This window comes from Mobula hypostoma, chromosome 4 (assembly GCF_963921235.1).
Source record: "Mobula hypostoma chromosome 4, sMobHyp1.1, whole genome shotgun sequence".
NCBI classification, from domain to species: Eukaryota; Metazoa; Chordata; class Chondrichthyes; order Myliobatiformes; family Myliobatidae; genus Mobula; species Mobula hypostoma.
Genome location: NC_086100.1, coordinates 14,962,626 through 14,980,973, shown reverse-complemented (window position 1 = coordinate 14,980,973; position 18,348 = coordinate 14,962,626). Strand labels below are relative to the sequence as shown.

The 18,348-nt window shown below is 41.5% G+C and overlaps 1 protein-coding gene across 11 annotated transcripts in view; it reads left to right on the top strand.

The window, feature by feature from the left end:
- Positions 1-17,887, top strand: part of mbnl1 (muscleblind-like splicing regulator 1) — a 331,477-nt gene extending 313,590 nt beyond the window's left edge. For all 11 annotated transcript variants that reach the window (XM_063045328.1, XM_063045320.1, XM_063045323.1 and 8 more), the window contains 2 exons: positions 8,333-8,408; positions 12,769-17,887. In XM_063045328.1, coding sequence (XP_062901398.1) covers positions 8,333-8,389 — 57 coding nt within the window. In that variant the 3' untranslated portion in view covers positions 8,390-8,408; positions 12,769-17,887. The remainder of the gene's footprint in view (positions 1-8,332; positions 8,409-12,768) is intronic.
- Positions 17,888-18,348: the final 461 nt, after the last annotated feature.

Genomic DNA, 18,348 nt, shown 5'->3' with positions numbered 1-18,348 from the left:
CAATATCAGGGTTGTCGAGCTGGGAGATCTTAATTTCCCAAATATCAATTGGCATGTCACTAGAGCAAGGGGTTTAGATGGGGTGCAGTTTGTTAGGTGTGTTCAAGATAAGCCTACAAGAGGAGAGACTGTACTTGATCTGGTATTGGGAAATGAACCTGGTCAGGTGTAAAATCTCTCAGTGGGAGAGCATTTTGGAGATAGTGATCACAATACTATCTCCTTTACCATAGCATTGGAGAGGGATAGGAACAGATAAGTTAGGAAAGTGTTTAATTGGAGTAAGGGGAAATATGAAGCTATAAGGCAGAAAATTGGAGGCATAAATTGGGAAAAGATGTTCTCAGGGAATTGTACGGAAGAAATGTGGCAGACGTTCAGGGGATATTTGCATGGAGTTCTGTATAGGTACATTCCAATGAGACAGAGAAAGGATGGTAGGATACAGGAACCGTGGTGTACAAAGGCTATTGTAAATCTAGTCAAGAAGAAAAGAAGAGCTTATGAAAGGTTCAAAAAAGTAGGTAATGATAGAGATCTAGAAGATTATAAGGCTGGCAGGAAGGAGCTTAAGAAAGAAATTAGGAAGGCCAGAAAGGACCATGAGGAGGCCTTGGCGGACGGGATTAAAGAAAACCCCAAGGTATTCTATAAGTATGTGCAGAGCAAAAGGATAAGACGTGAGCAAATAGGACCAATCAAGTGTGACAGTGGAAAAGTGTGTATGGAACCGGAGGAGATAGCAGAGGTACTTACTGAGTACTTTGCTTCAGTATTCACTACGGAAAAGGATCTTGGCGACAGTAGGGATGACTTACAGTGGATTGGAAAGCTTGAGCATGTAGATATTAAGAAAGAGGATGTGCTGGAGCTTTTGAAAAGCATCGTTGGATTAGTCACCGGGACCGGACGAGATGTACCCCAGGCTACTGTGGGAGGCGAGGGAGGAGATTGCTGAGCCTCTGGTAATGATCTTTGCATCATCAATAGGGATGGGAGAAGTTCTGGAGGATTAGAGGGTTGCGGATGTTGTTCCATTATTCAAGAAAGGGAGGAGAGGTAGCCCAGGAAATTATAGACCAGTGAGTCTTACTTCAGTGGTTGGTAAGTTGATGGAGAAGATCCTGAGAGGCAGGATTTATGAACATTTGGAGAGGCATAATGTGATTAGGATTAGTCAACATGGCTTTGTCAAAGGCAGGTCATGCCTTACGAGCCTGAACGAATTTATTGAGGATGTGACTAAACACATTGATGAAGGTAGAGCAGCAGATGTAGTGTATGTGGATTTCAGCAAGGCATTTGACAAGGTATCCCATGCAAGGCTTATTGAGAAAGTTAGAAGGCATGGGATCCAAGGAGACTTTGCTTTGCGGATCCAGAACTAGCTTGCCCACAGAAGGCAAAGAGTGGTTGTAGACGGGTCATTTTCATATGGAGGTCGGTGACCAGTGGTGTGCCTCAGAGATCTGTTCTGGGACCCCTACTCTTTGTGATTTTTATAAATGACCTGGATGAAGAAGTGGAGGATGGGTTAGTAAATTTGCTGATAACACAAAGGTTGGGGGTGTTGTGGATAGTGTGGAGGACTGCGAGAGGTTACAGCTGGACATCGATAGGATACAAGACTGGGCTGAGAAGTTGCAGATGGAGTTCAACCCAGATAAGTGTGAATTGGTTCATTTTGGTCAGTCAAATATGATGGCAGATTATAGTATTAATGGTAAGACTCTTGACAGTGTGGAGGATCAGAGGGATCTTGAGGTCCGAGTCCATAGGACACTCAAAGCTGCTGCGCAGGTTGATTCTGTGGTTAGGAAAGCATACGGTGCATTGCCTTCATCAACCATGGGATTGAGTTTAGGAGCCAAGAGGTAATGTTGCAGCTGTTTAGGACCCTGGTCAGACCCCACTTGGAGTACTGTGCTCAGTTCTGTTCGCCTCACTACAGGAAGGATGTGGAACCATAGAAATAGTGCAGAGGAGATTTACAAGGATGTTGCCTGGATTGGGGAGAATGCCTTATGAGAATAGGCTGAGTGAACTCAGCCTTCTTTCCTTGGAGCAACGGAGGATGAGAGGTGACCTGATAGAGGTGGATAAAATGATGAAAGACATTGATCATGTGGATAGTCAGAGGTTTTATCCCAGGGCGGAAATGGCTAGCAGAGATGGCACGGGTTTAAAGAGCTTGTGAGTAGGTACAGAGGATATGTCAGGGGTAAGCTTTTTACGCAGAGAGTGGTGAGCATGTGGAATGGGCTGTCGGCGACGGTAGTGGAGGCAGATACGATAGGGTCTTTTAAGAGACCCCTGGACAGGTACATGGTGTTCAGAAAAATAGAGGGCTATGGGTAACCCTATGTAATTTCTAAGGTAAGGTCATGATCAGCACAGCTTTGTGTGCCAAACGGCCTGTATTATGCTGTAGGTTTTCTATGTTTGTATGAATGCTAGAACAGTCTTGACAGCCTAATTCTGCTCCCATATCTTCTGGTCTTGTGCAATGGTGGGGCCAACTTTGCATTTGTGCCCTTGAAAGGTCACCATTGATTGAATTCCCCCAATAAGTCAACTGGTGGTCACCCCAAGTATAAGAATGTCATAGTAATGATTTGGATGAGAATGTGTAAGGCATGTTTAGTAAGCTTGCAGATGATACGAAAACATGTGTATCATAGACAGTGAAGAAGGTTATCAAAAATGACAGTGTGATCTCCATCATCTAGGTAAATGGGCAGAAGACTGGCGATGGGTATTCAATTCAAGAAAGAGTGGAGCAATGTATTTTGAGAAGTCAAACTTTTACAGTGAATGATGGTTCCCTGAGGGGTGTTGTGGAACAAAGATCCAGGAGTACAAGTCTATAATTCCCTGAAAGTAGCTTCACAGGTAGATGGGGCAGTGAAAAATGTCTGGCACGTTGGCTTTCATCAGTCAGGACAGTGACTAGAGAAGTTGAGATGTTATTTTACTGTTGTGCTGGACACTGGTGAGGCGGCATCTAAACTATTGTGTACACCTTTGGTTACTCTTTTATAAGAAAGCCACCATTAAGCTGGAACGAAAGCAAAGAAAATGTGCAGTAGTATTCCCAGGATTCAAGGACCTGAGTTACAAGGGAGGTTAGGCAGAATAGGACATTATTCCTTGGAGCATAGGAGACTGAAGGGTGACCTTATAAAGCTGTATAAAAGGGGAATTGATGGGGTGAATGCACACAGTTTTTTTCCCAAGGAAGGGGAACCAGAAATGAGAGAGGAAGGTTTAAGGTGAGAGGGAAAAGATTTAAAAGAGACTTGAGGGGTAACCTTCACACAGAGGGTGGTATGTATGTGGAATAAGCTGCCAGAGGAACTCGCATTTCTCTATGAAGTTGTGACTCCTCTTCTATATTCAAATTAAAAGGAAGATTCAAACATGATCACTTTAGAATATTTTCTGCACGGGGAGAAAATTTGATAATCTGAGATGCAAAGAAACTTGGGAGTCTTTGTGCACGATTCCCTATAGGTTAATTTGCAGGTTGAATGAGTGGTGAGGAAAGGGATACAATGTTAGCATTCATTTCAAGATGACTGGAATACAAGAAGCAAGGATGTAATGTTGAGCCTTATAAAACACTGGTGAAGCCTTACTTGGAGTATTGTGAGTAGTTTTGGGCTTCTTATTTAAGAAATGATGTACTGACTTTGCAGAGGGTTCAGAGGAGGTTCACAAGAATGATTCCAGGAATGAAAAGGTTAACATATGAGTTGCGATTGATGGCTGTAGGTCTGTACTCGCTACAAATTTGAATGATGAAGGTGGAGGGGGGTTCTCATTGAAACCTATTGAATATTGAAAGACCTCAATATAGTGGATGTGGAGAGGATATTTTCTATTGTTGGGGAGTCTAGGACCAGAGGGCACAGCCTCATAATAGAGGGACATCCACTTAGATCAAAGATGAGGAGGAATTTCGTTAACCAGAGGGTGGTAAATCTGTGGAATTTGTTGAGTGTGAGTCTTCTGGCTCCTGTAATCATTTGAGCAAAATTGTCCCAAGGGAGAGAGTTCCAAGATTTAAACCCAGTGTGATGATGCAGTTGCAACATATTCCCTAGTTACGTTAGCTTGTGAAAGGGGAACCTGCAGGTGGTGGTGTTCCCCTCTGCCTTCTTCCCTTGTCCTTGTCTTTAATATCAGGTATCATTGGCTTGGGAGGTGTTGTAATGTCATTATTTATTTATTAATTGAGATATAGCGGGGAACAGGCCCTTCCTCCCCTTCGAGTCCTGCTGCCCACCAGTCACCAATTTCATCCCAGCCTAATCTCGGGTCAAAGTAAAATGACCAATAACCTACCAACTGGTACATCTTTGGACTGTGGGAGGAAACCAGAGCACCCGGTTACGGGGAGAATGTACAAACTGCGCAAAATAATCTCTTTTAGTTCATGGACAATGGGCTGGATATTTTAATCGATGTAATAATTTGTGCTTTCCTTGAGTGACTTAGATTTGAAGTACAGTAACCATAAATCATCCACTTCTAATTTCATTGTGCCTTTTGGTTTACTCTTAAGAACAACAGATTGTACGTTTCAATAAGATCTTGTATGTTTGCCTAAAGGTTAGCTTGCAGGTTGATTTGTTAGTCAGGAAGGCAAATGCAATGTGAGAATCAATGAAAGAATGCCCCACACTGTGAACTCAGCACAGACTATGCACATGTAGACCTGGAGCCAATTTGGGTCAGAATGGTTTAATTTCACACGTGGCTGTGTAGCATTGATCCAATTACTTTTATAATACATCCCATACCATCGTGGAATCATTCAGTTCACTAAGCCGATGCCAGCTCTCTGAAAGCAAGTCCTGCTCTCTCCCTTTTCTCTCCCTCCTCAAGCATTTATCCAATTCCCTTCGGAAAGGCTGAACTGAATATGCAAAACAACTAAAGCGTGGAGATCATAAACACAAAGAAGTATGTAGATGCTGAAACTTCAGAGCAACACACACAGAATGCTCGAGGAACTCAGCAGGTCAGGCAGCAGCTGTGGAAAAGAATACACAATCGAGGTTTTGGGCCGAGACCAGGACTGGAAAAGAAGGGGGAGGATGCCAAAATTAAAAGGTGGGGGGAGGGGAAGGAGGATAGTGAAAAGGTGATACATGAAGACAGGTGGGTGGCAAAGGTCCAAGATCTGGAGGGGAAGGAATCTGATTGGAGAGAAGAGTGGACCAGAGGAGAAAGGGAAGGAGAACTTTGGAGTGGTGATAGGCAGATGAGGTAAGAGGCCAGAGTAGACAACAGAAGAAGAGTGGAGGAGGAGGGAATAGGTTTTTTTTACTGGAAGGAGAAATTGATATTCATGCCATCGGGTTGGAAGCTGTCCAGATGGAAGGTAGAGTGTGGCTCCTCCACCCTGAGGGTGGCTTCATTTTGGCACAAGAGGAGGCCATGGACCAACACATCAGAATGGGAATGGGGATTGGAATTAAAATGTTTGGCCACCAGGAATTCCAGTTTTGGCAGATGGAGCGGAGGTGCTCACAAAGCGGTCCCCCAATTTATGACGGGTCTCACTGGGAGTACCGGACACAATAGACAACTCCATGTGAAGTGTTGCTTCAACTGATAGGACTGTTTGGGGCCCTGAATGAAGGTGAGGGGTGAAGTATATGGGCAGATGTAGCACTTGGGCTGCTTTTAGGGCTAAGTGCCAAGACAGAGATTAGTGCGGAGTGACAAATGGAAAAGGGAATTGTGGAGGGGGCAATCCCTGCAGAAAGCAGAAGAGGGGAGGCAAAGAGCTGCTTGGTGGTAGGATCCCATTAAAGCAGTGGAAACTGTGGAGGATGATGTGTTGGATGTGGAGGCCCATGGGATGGTATGTGAGGACGAGAGGAACTCTATCACTGTTAGGGTGGCAGGAGGATGGGGTGAGCGCAGATGTTCTGGAAATGAGTGAGATGTCGGTGAAGGCAGTATCAATAGTGGAGGAAAGGAAAGCCTGTTCTTTGAAGAAGGAGTCCTGGAAAGTAAAGTCAAGTCCTGGGAACTGATGCGGTAGAGGCAAAGGAAATGAGAAAAGAAAATAGCATTTTTACAGGAGATAGTTATGGTCAAGATAACTGTAGTAATTGGCAGGTTAATAAAAGTAAATTTAAGGGCAGGCTGGAAGTTGGAGACAAAGTATATGTATAGCATGTGTATCACGATAGAGTGCATCATCATGCTCCCATACCTCCTCCCTGATGGTAGTAATGAGAAGAGGGATTGTCCTGAATAGTAAGGGTCCTTAATGATAGATGATCTGTTCGAGGTATGCCTACTTTGAGGAAGTTTTCCTCCTTTCTGAGTCCCCATGAAGGGTCTTGGGCTGAAACGATGACTGTCCGTTTTCCTCCATAGATGCTGCCCAACCTGCAGATTTCCTTTAGCATCTTGTGTGCTGCTTCAGTGCAGTGGCTTAGCAGGAGTGCTGCTGCCTCCCAGCTCCAGCAATCCCGAGTTCAATCTTGTCCTCCAGAACTACCTCTGTGGACTTTATGGGTTCTCCCTGTGACCATGTGGCTTTCCCCAGAGTTGATCCATTTTTCTCCTACATCCCAATATGGCCACTGTGAATTACCCCAAGTAATGTTAAAGATTAGCTTTATTTGTTACATCTACATCAGAATTTGGGTGGCGCAGTGGAGATACGTCTCTAACAAAGAGGTATAAGCCACTCCTTCCCTTCGCTAGCCCGCATGTCACCCTTCAGCAAGGTGTAGCACCTGCTTAGTCCCCCTGATCAGGGTCACATGAAGCCATCGGAGCACATGTGGATGGTTGTATGAGCAACTGGTGCACATTACAAGTCTTGGTTAGGCAACCGCTAACACCAAGCAGACAATCTCTGAGGAGTATTGATCATGGCTGGGGTCACCCATCTTGTGAAGCCACTGCCCAACAGAAGGCAATGGCAAACCACTTCTGCAGAAAAATTTGCCAGGAACAACTATGGTCATGAAAAGACCATGATTGCCCAAGCCATACGACATGGCACATAACGAACAAACATCAAAAAATCAAAACATAGAGTGAAATGCGTTGTTTGCATCAACAAGCACAGAGATGTGTTGGGGACAGCCTGCAAGGGACCACGGCTTCCGGCTCCAACATAGCATGCCCATAACCCAGTAACCCTAACCACCGGGATGAAACCCACACGGTCGTGGGGGGCAACATATAAATTCTTTATGGACAATGGCAGGAATTGAACCCTCATCTCACAACTGAAGTTTCACACAAGGTGTCTGGAGAACTGAGGCAGGACTAAGTGCACGTGTGAGACTGTTTAGCTGTAGGGAACTCAGAGTAATAGGAATGATGGTATTACTCAGAGAGCTAGCATTGACTTGATGAGCCAAATAGTTCCCTTCATCGTCATGCAGAAAATATGAAAAATGTCAAAAAAAGCTTTATTTTGTTTTTACATAGTTTTTTTTTCTTTTAATCGATCCACAGAGTGTGAGTTTTGATGGTAAAGCAAGGCCCTTACCTAATGCTGTCCATTGCTAATTGTCTTTTGAACCCTAAGGCTCGCTGAGACAGTTCAGAAGCCTGTGCCTCTGGAGCCGCAAGTAAGCTACAGCAGGGAAGACTGTCGGAATATGGTCCCTGAAGGAAAGGAGACAGATAGGTCAACAATCTATAACCGATCCCACAAATACTTATTGAATTAAATCAATATAAATTCCCCAGCAACATTGAAAGGATTTCCGTGCCGGTAAATTTCCCCTGGATTATTAATTGAGTCATATAACCACACTTATATGGTTCACCGCATTCCCACAGTACAATGACTGTTCTCTGCAATTTCTAACACCATATGCATAATAAAAGCCCATTGAAAAGTTGGAATCAAAAACCCAGCGACATGGTCTTACCAATTTCCAAGCGGAACCTGAGGGGAACGTCTTCACTCAGAGAGTAATGAGAGTGTGGAACAAGCTGCAAGTACAAGTGGTGAATACAGGTTCAGTTTCAACGTTTATGAGAAATTTGGATAGGTACGTGGATGAGATAGTTATGGGGCACTCTGGTCCAAGTGCAGGCAGAATAACAGTTCAGCACAGACTAGATGGGCCAAAGGTCTCTGTGTTATAGTGTTCTATGGCTCCATAATTCACATTGGAACAGCAGTCTGTGTTTGGCTCGTTATTACACAGTAACTGAACTGCATTAATAGCTTTGATCTGTGCTTCCTAGACTGTCCTACCTTATACGTTGTCTATAAACTGATCTATTTGTTTCCTGAACCAGGCACGTTAATCACTGTTGCTCTATTCCTTCTGTTCAGATGCCCATTATATCTGTGGATCATCTGGCTAGCCACAAGTATGTTACTCAGATGTAGACTCTTTCTAGGTTGAACAGTAAGTATCGGTTATTTTCTATCTTTTTTGTCTAATCTAACTCTGAAGTGTTGAATTGTTGCTGTTGTATTTTAACCCCCATACAGAGTTTGACCCTCATGACAGAAAAATCAGATATCAGAGCTGTAAATGGACTTGGAAGTCCTCACGCAGGATTCCCCAAAGGTTAGCTTACAGGTTGAATCAGTGGTAAAGGCTGCAAATATAATGTTAGCGTTCATTCTGAGAGGACAAGAGGATAAAGGCGAGGATGTAATGCTGAGGCTTTATAAGGCATTGTTCAGACTGCACTTGGAGTACCATGAGCAGTTTTGGGCGCAGAAACAATGTGCTGGCATTTGGAGTGTGTCCAGAGGTGGTTCACGAGAATGGTCATGGAAATGAACAGTTTGACTTATGAGGAACGTTTGATGACTTTGGGATTCAACACACCAGATTTTAGAAGAATGAGGGAACATCACATTGAAGTATTGAAAGAGTAGACGTGGAGTGGATGTCCATTGACCAGAGGGCACAGCCTCAGAATAGAAGGAGATGTCTTTTAGAACAGAGATGAGGAGGAATTTCTTTAACCGGAGTGTGGTAAGTCTGTGGAACTCATTGCCATGGACTGCTGTGGAGGCCAAGTCATTGGGTATCTTTAAAACAGAGGTTAATAGGTTCTTGTTTAGTAAGGACATCAAAGGTTACAGGGAGACGACAAGAGAATGGGGATTGAAAGGGATAATAAATTACCCATGGTGGAGCAGACTCGATGGGCTGAATTACCTAACTCTGTTCCTATGTCTTATGGTCTAATGCTCTCCAATGGGATTGGGTGCTGCTGAGCAGCAGAGGAGAGGCAGAGGAGCTTTGGTATTAGTAGCTGGGGTTGTCAACAAAGGATGAGAGGGGATTTGATAGAGGCGCAGCAGATAAACAGAGTGAAGTTATTCCCATTAACAAGTGGATCAAGGACTGGAAGAACCAATTTATAATTTTGTGTAAAAAGAAAAGTACAGGTGTATAACCGCATTTAAAAGAAGATTAGGACAGGTACATGGATTAAAGGTTAAAGTTTTAAAGATTAGCTTAATTTGTCACATGTACATTGAAACATCAAAGCATACAGTGAAGTGTATCATTTGCTTCAATGACAAACACCTGAAGGTGTGCTGGAGGAAGCCTGCAAGTGTCACTCTGCTTCTGTTGCCAACAATAGCATGCCCACAACTAACTAACCTAACCTAACCTGCATGTCTTCGGAAAATGGGAGGAAACCGTAGCACCCGGAGGAAACATACGCAGTTACAGTGAGAACTGGAAGAGTCCATAAGACATAGGAGTAGAATTGGGCCATTCAACCCATCAAGTCTCTCTGTCATTCCATCATGGTTGTTTGATTACCCTCTCAACCTCATTCTCCCCATAATCTCAAATGCCCTGACTAATCAAGAACCTATCAACCTCCCCAATGACACCTGTGCAGGCCAAGTATTCTGAGGCGGTGCCCTCTTGTCCTAGACTCCCCCACTATAGAAGGTATTCTCTCTACATCCACTCTATCTAGGCCTTTCAATATTTGATTGGTTTCAATGAGAGCCCCCCCCCCCCCATTCTTCTGAACTTCAGAGAGAATACGGGCCTAGAGCCATCAAATGCTCCTCATACACTAATCCTTTCATTCCTGGGATCATTCTGTAAAACCTCCTCTGGACCCTCTCCAATGATGGAATACATTTTTCTAGATAAGGGGTCCAACACTCCTAAGGTGGTCTGGCCTAAGCCTTCGAAAGCCTCAACATTACCATCTTGCTTTTGTACTCTGGTCCTGTCAAAATGAATGCTCAGGTGAAACGGGGCTTTGTTTTGGGTGGATCATAAAGGAGAGCCAGATAAATATATTACTTAAAGGGGTGTCCCAGTACAAACATAAGACCTTCTCCAGAGTGTTCCCTTTAAGAAACACAATACCAGATAGCATCGGAAAACCTGTACTGGTGAGCAATAGGCAATGGATCATCAGAAGCAACAGAAGTTTCAAGGCTTGCATTAGTTGGCAGTGAATATTGCTGTGTTTATTCTGTACCATTCCGTGGCTTGGATGCTTGGTGAGGTGGAATGAACTTAGCATACATCACAGTCTGTGAGCTGAATCCTATATTTTTAAATGTTTAATATAAGTTGTATAATGTAGCATGGAGAATGGTGGATCTATGTCATGCAGTTTCCTGGGGAACAAGCTTGCAGAGTTTATGCAACTCACAGATCCTTCCAGCTGATAGTAATCATGTTCTGAGAGAAGTTGATCATTTGTCCAACCTCTCCTTATCGCTCACACTTTCTAATCCAGGCAGCATCCTGGCAAACTTCTTCTGTACCTTCTCCAAAGTTTTCACATTTCTCCTGTGTAGTGGCATGACCAGATCTCAGGTTATGTTTGTGCCTAGATGTCCTTAGAGAAGGAGAATGCAGTCGCTATGGGTAGGGTGGGGGAGTTCTGGGAATGGTGTCCCCCACCCCCAGGGAATTGAGTGTTTTATAGATAATAGAAACCATACATTAATTTGAAATTGTTAATAGTCTTGTAAATTCCTGATGTTTGTATTTTGCGAGTGAAAAATCTTTTGCATTTTGAACAAATGAGGTGACCAGAATTAAACACACACATCAAATGTGGCCTAACCAGAGCTTTGCATATCTACAGTGAAAAGATAAGCTTGCTGGAAGTACTTTGTTTCCACTCATGGGCCTACCAATGCTGGGCCAGGCTACCCTCTTGCTGTTGGGGGGTTTGCGATACTGCTTAACCCTGGCCAGGGTGAAGGCTCCCAGTACCCTGCCAAGTTCATTGCTATAGCCATTTTATGTGCTTGGGCAGTTCTAGGAATGACCACTACGCCTCAGGTAGAGACAACTAAAGATCTACCTCTGCAACACCTTTCTGATTACTTGTGCAGTCAAAGTCCTATCCATGTTTCTCAATGTCTGAAGTGCAGGAACATTAAGTTATTAAAAATATATATAATTTAAAATTACGTACACTCAGTGACCATTTTATTAGGTATCTCTTAAGACCATAAGACATAGGAGCAGAATTAGACCATTTGGCCCATTGAGTCTGCTCCACCATTTCACCAAGATTGATCCATTTCCCTCTCAGCCCCAATCTCCTGCCGTCTCCCCGTATCTCCTCATGCCTTGTCTGATGAAGAATCTATCAACCTCTGCCTTAAATATACCTAATGACTTGGCCTCCAGATACGCCTGTGGCAACAAACTTCACAGATTCACCACTCTCTGGCCAAGAAATTCCTCCTCATCGCTATTCTAAATGGACATCCCTCCATTCTGAGTCGGTGTCCTGTGGTGCTAGACTTCTACACCATAGGAAACACCTACTGAGACCTTTCAACCTCAGCTGTCTTCCCTGCTAGTGTCCCCTTCCAATCAATTGTGGACAGCTGTACCCAATAGAGTTGCCACTGAGTGTATGTTCATGGTCTTCTGCTGCTGTAGCCCATCCACTTCAACGTTAAATATGTTGTGTGTTCAGAGATGCTCTTCTGCACTCCACCGTTGTTACATGTGGTTATTTGAGTTACTGTCACCTTTCTATCAGCTTGAATCAGCCTGGCCATTCTCCTTTCATTAACAAGGCATTTTTGCCAACAGAACTGCCAGTCACTTGATGTCTTTAGTTTGTTGCACCATTCTGTGTAAACTCTAGAGAATGTTGTGCATGAATGTTTCAGGAGATCAACAATTTCTGAGATACTCAAATCACTCATCTAGCACCAACAATTATTCCACAGTCAAAGTCACTTAGTTCTCATTTCTTTCCCATGCTGACATTTGGACTGAACAACAACTGAACCTCTTGACCATGTCTGTATGTTTTTATGCATTGAGTTACTGCCACATAATTGGCTGATTAGATATTTGTATTAATAATCAGGTGTACATATTTACCTAATAAAGTGGTCAACAATAGACCATTGTAGTCCAATTAATAACATGAATGAATTATGTTAGCTTCAATTATTGATGTTTAGCAAGCCCATTCAGATTAATAGGAATGTTGAGAGGAAGCAGGCACGGCAAGTGTAAAACTGAGGGGCCAAGTGCGAAGTGTATCCTGCCCCTGGGTTTGCTGTGCTGTGGAATGCAATGGTCAGTCCAGGTGGAACAAGAGGTGGGAAGTAGAAAAAGGCCATTCAACCTCTCTATGCTGGTTAACTGACACCGAGGATTACGTCTCTTTATCTCAGCTCCAGTTATACTGTGTTGCCTCGCTTTGCTCAGCAGGTTTTGGCAAAAATAAAACAACCTGATTGAAAGTAGAGTGTTGCTTTCTTTTCTTTTTTTTCTCTCTCTGCAGATCAGTGTGAAGAGACAGTGTGCAGGGAAGCCATTACACAGCAAAGGTCAACAGCCTGTTCTGTATATACCACCATCTAATCAGCAACCTACCATAACCCTCCCTCCCTCAGCCACAATCCTTTCCACTTCTGGCATTCTCACAAAATGGAAGTATGGTCATCCTGAACATGACTCGGAAGAAGAATGCTGCACACTGAGGCTGGGATAGCCTGCTCTCTCTAAGGAGAATAATGCTAAGGGAGCTTTACCTATTGTTCAGCATATAACATCACTGGCCTTTCCTCAGTACTCGGCTCGGAAGACAAAGCATAAATGATGCCCATTCCATTCACACCCCTTGCCTCTCCTTCCCTCTCGGCTTGCGCCCCCCCCCAACACTCCCCCCCCGACCCCCCAGTGGAAAGGTAAACACTGATGTACACTTTAGTATACAGTATATACTGGTACGCCTGCAAACCATACAGATCATTTTGGTGTTAGGTTTAAATGGTTTTCCTACAAGTTTACAAAAGTGGAAAAAAATAGAGAGAAAAATCAAAATAGTGCACCTTGTATTTAAAAGAAATACTATTTTCCCATTTTCACTAAAAATCAATTGTGCATGTACAGTGATCTGTGTTATGGTTATATTCTAATGGATTGTAAGAAAGATATAAAGAGGCAATGGACAGATGAATGTGTTGGGCAAAATATAAATGCAAACCAAGTCTGTTCTTTCTTTAAAGCACATTGTAGCTTTAAATACTGTGTCGTAAATATGTTGGAGGTACATATTAAGTGCCACTCAAGGCTATACGTCTAACCCTAAAGTATTATTCATGCAGTGTAAAACATTTATCTATTTCAATGTATTTCAAGCTTGATTCAAAGTGAGTTATGCTATTTTACATCCCGTACCCTCTCAGAAATTGCATCTCCACTCCAGAGTGAATAGCATAACGCACAGCGAATAAAAGTGTAATTTCCTTTTATTGTTTTAGATAAAAACAATCATTGTAGACCACTTATGCACATTATTAATATCCACCAGCGATATTAATCATGAAAAATATAAGGAAAAAGACACAAGTCATGACCAATGTTAATTATCAGTATTGTCACTTTTCGATGCCATAACGAGTCAACTCCAAAGTGAAAAGAGTTTGCTAGCCATTAATTGCCAATCAAGGTGCCATGCGTCAGAGACTTGGTCAGGTGGCAGTTTTAATTTGCCCCAAATTCTTTTGCCCCAGTATAATGCCAGAAGTCAAATAAGACTATAAAACTATCTCTATATGGAGATGAAAAAAAAAATCCTGTTTCGTGCTGAATGTGTTCGCAGTCACATACTTTACATAGAAAACATTATGGAAAGTGACTCTAAACTAGATTACCTTAAGGTCGAACGAAGCACTGTCATAAAATGCATGATAAACCAAAATATAAATGTTTGTTAAAAGTAGTACCAGGGTGGGATATGTATCCGGGTGAATTTTATATGTGACTTTTTTTCAAAGTAATTGCATTTAGCCTTAGAAAGCCTTCAAAAAAAAACAAAAAAAAAAGTATTAGTTGTGTATTTTTTAATGGGTTCATCCATCCAAAGGAATTCCTATTATTATTTTGTTTTCCTGATAGGAATCTTTTTTTTTCAGAAGTTTGCGAAAGGGGTTTAAGTAGAGGTCTGTTCAGCAAAAAAAAAATGGATCAGATGTTGTAGTGGGGCCGGTTACTTGAAGTATCCTTGTTGGAATGGAAGAGGTGGTAGTTCATTTCATGAACTATCCGTAATTCTGAGCTCACTGCAAAGTTTTATTTTTTGAAGATAGAATTTGAAAGGTGTACTTGGTAGTTTTAAAAAAGGGGTTGTTGCATTATTTTATTGATTGTACTGTACATCTATTAAAGCCTTAGATTATATATTACGGGTTGAAACCCATTTTAAATGTAACTTCAGACCTATTAAGGAGCACATAGACTTCACTTCTTGCTCTAGTACTTACATACTAGAATTTTGCTTATTTCAATTCTTTTAAGTTTGTAGTCTCTTACATATAATATTAGAATTGTTTTAATTTTTTAATGTTTAAAAGTCTGATATTATTTTCATATTTTAGTTGATAGATTGTCTTTTATTTCATTTATTGGAAGTCATGGATAAAAGATTTCCAGAAAGTTTTTTTTTGACAAAGTGATGTTTTTTTTTGCCTCTCCTCCCCTTTTCAACCTTGTGTAATATCATTTAATTCTTTAGCGTAGTATAACAGCATAAAGAATGGATTATAGTTTACTGATTTATGAATTACGAGCATCTGTCATTGCTACTTCCATCATTCAGAGAACAAAAACCTTTTATATGGATATCTTACAGTGATCATTTCATTGTAAAGTATGAAGTTAAGTTGTTGCTATAGCAACAATACTGGCAGACAATTGCATAATGTTTAGAAGATTTACTTTGTTTGTAATTATAGTCATTATGAAAATCTCTAGTTCCTAGATTATTAAAACTGAAAATTATTTTCTACTGTAACCATTTGAGAATAATAAGATATTGTTTGTTGGGTATATTTTAATCTCCCTCATCTAAATATCAGACCTTCATTAAATAGGAGATGCATAATCAATAGATTTTTTATGTCATGAATTCAAATATTAATCAAAGCTTACTTATAAGAAAAGAGGATTAATCTGAATTATGTGTGCAGACACTTGAGGGTTGATAATGCTGCAGTTTTGGAGATAAAAAAAGTTGATCGGTCCTACGGGGAAAGTTAACTTTTTGCACTTCTGTATATAGTCAAGGAGAAGGAAACCTGTAAAATAGTAAGATCTTATTTTGAATAAAAAAAATGTCTATAATAACAAGGAATTTTGTTAAGGTCATTAAAACGACAGGCTGAACAAAAATAAAAAATATTTAAAAAATGCTTGCAAAAATTTAAAAAAAAAATTGTTAATGGGCATAGATTTAAGCACCTCGTAACCTTATCCCAATGCCCGCCCCTTCAAGGAAACAAAGGCAAAATATTGCTTTGCTTCAATGTGAACAGCTTGTAGTTTGCCAGGATTTTTTTCAGCTAGAAAGACAAACATACTCCTGAGATCATTGGGGAGAGGACAATGGGGAGCCCAATTTTAACCAGACACCACCCCCGTCACAAAACAGGTAGGACTGAGAGGGCATGTGTTTATTCTCATATGCCCGTGACCAGCCTGCCCCCAGTCTCCTACTCCCACCAGCCCAGTCTTGCTCCAGGTAATGTCAATGGAAGCAAAGTTAGGCCAGAGGAGATGTCCAGCACGAGGATAGATACAGAACAAGGATTCCTGCCTGATCCCATTGGAACAGGAATTCCCAACCTAATCTGATAGGAATGATGAATTCCTGCCTGATTTGGTGGGAATGTGAATTCCTTCCTGATCTCACAGCACTCTTGGATGGCCTCCTTGAGTTCAGCGTTGCATCTCCTCCCATCACCACACGCTGGCCCCGGTCACTCCCCTCTCTCACCCAGCCCCCACTTCCCGTATCCCCTACAATCCACCAGCAACCCACCACACCACAACACTCACCCATGACTGACAATGTTGCACAGGTTAAAATCTCCTGGTGCAGATCATTACTAACCAGGTCAAACACTTTGATTATCAACATCACAACAGAAGATTTTTCACTCCACTCAACAACAGAAAATATCAAACTCCTTACAAAAAAAAATCAACTGCATGTTTTAAAAGTTCTTTTTTTATAAATCACACAAAGATAAACTACAGTTTAAAAGTATGTATTTTAGTCTTATCAAAAACAGGTTCTGTCTATGGATTTTGATGGTACTTCTAACAGGAAGTAAAAATTGCATCGATGAATATATATATATCAAACTGGCTCCACACGTTCAGTAAATGACTATATGTCAACAATGTCAGATTAGTCATGGAGAGAACACCGAAACAGTAAATGCCCACATGACTATTTTGCTCTTGTTATTCCTGATCCTTTTTGCAGTTGAGTCTATGCCTTTGTTTTTTGAATAATTCAAGTTATTTTTCTTTAAAAAAAACCACTATGAATTGGAGAAACAGAAATTCTCTTCTTTCTAAATTCCCCTGCTTCCCTTATTTTTGGAATAAAAGGAAGACAGTGCCAAGGTTCCAAGGTCGAATTTTGTCCTCTGTTGTACATTCAATTTAGTAGCGTGTGCACGTCTTTTGCAGAATTCAGTTCCACTGAGTCAATGTAACTGTAGTTCATCGTGCATATATACAGTGTGTGTGTGTATGTGTATGTGCAGAGCACAGAACGGAGGGCAAGACTCATCCCTGGAAGAGAGGAAATGGAAACTCATGGAGGAGGAGTGGAGAGAAGGGAAAGAAAGTTCAGTAGTTCCATTTAGTATCAGAGAATGTATACAGTATACAACCCGAGAGAGTAGATCAGCAAAATGCAAATTGGGAACCCTTCTCTTCTCCCTGGGTTTCATGGTGCAGTGCTTGTTACTGGACCACCAGGCAGAATATTGGAACATCAACCCAGTGAGTTTCAAACCCACCTTGGCAAATGAAGAATGCAAAATTCAAAGAATTAACTCGATCTGGATCTTTAAACAAATGCCAGTCTTAATCACTGGAGACATAAAGCGACTGGGTTGTTCTAAAACCCATCTGATATATAAATGCTCTTCAGAGAGGCACCTTACCTTGTCAAGTATATATATAATTCCAGAGCAACCAATATGAAAGGCTCTTAAATGGCCTCCACAATTCAGAGACGTTGAGGACTAAACAATAAACGCTGGTACAGCAAACAAGATTCAAATCCCATGAATGTACATGCTTTAAAAAAAACCTACTCAATGGTTGTAATTTTTTTTTAGTTTGGGTGAAATGACCATTCAAATTTGGGAAAAGTGTGTCCAAATTGTGAGGTCATAGCTACAGCTGTCAAAAGGACAGGAGCTTGGTTTTATGATTGTATAAACACAGGCTCTCTTTTTATTTTGATGTTTTCCCGCTCGTAGTTGCTGATATAGTATACTCTGTCCTTGGCTGCAATTGTTTTATTATTATTACTGCTATATCTTTGATTCTTGCTGTATGGAATTAAAAAAAAATAAAGATAAAATTACCAACAAAAAAGGAAGAAAAATTATTTGCATTTGTCCCTCAGTCACTATTTTGATCGCTTTTTGCACCACTTGCTTATTTTTGTATTCCTTATTATAACATATTGTCATTACTCAGTTTCAGATTCAGATTTACTGATTTATCACATGTACATCGAAGCAGTCAGTGAAATGCCTCATTTGCATTAACAACCAACACTTAAGGATGTGCTGAGTGAGAGCAGCCCACAAGCATCACCACACATTCTGGCGACTACGTAGAATCCACACCAGGACCACCAGACTCAAAAATAGTTACTTCCTCTCAGCAGTAAGGCTGATCAACACCTCCAGCCACTAACCCACCCCTCCACACAATCAACCCCCACGACTTTATCATCTCCTATCAGAGTCAGCCTATGTACAGATACGGTACAAAGTGAAAGGTGAAAAGTTTAAGGGGAACATGAGGAGAAACTCTTTCACTCTAGGGC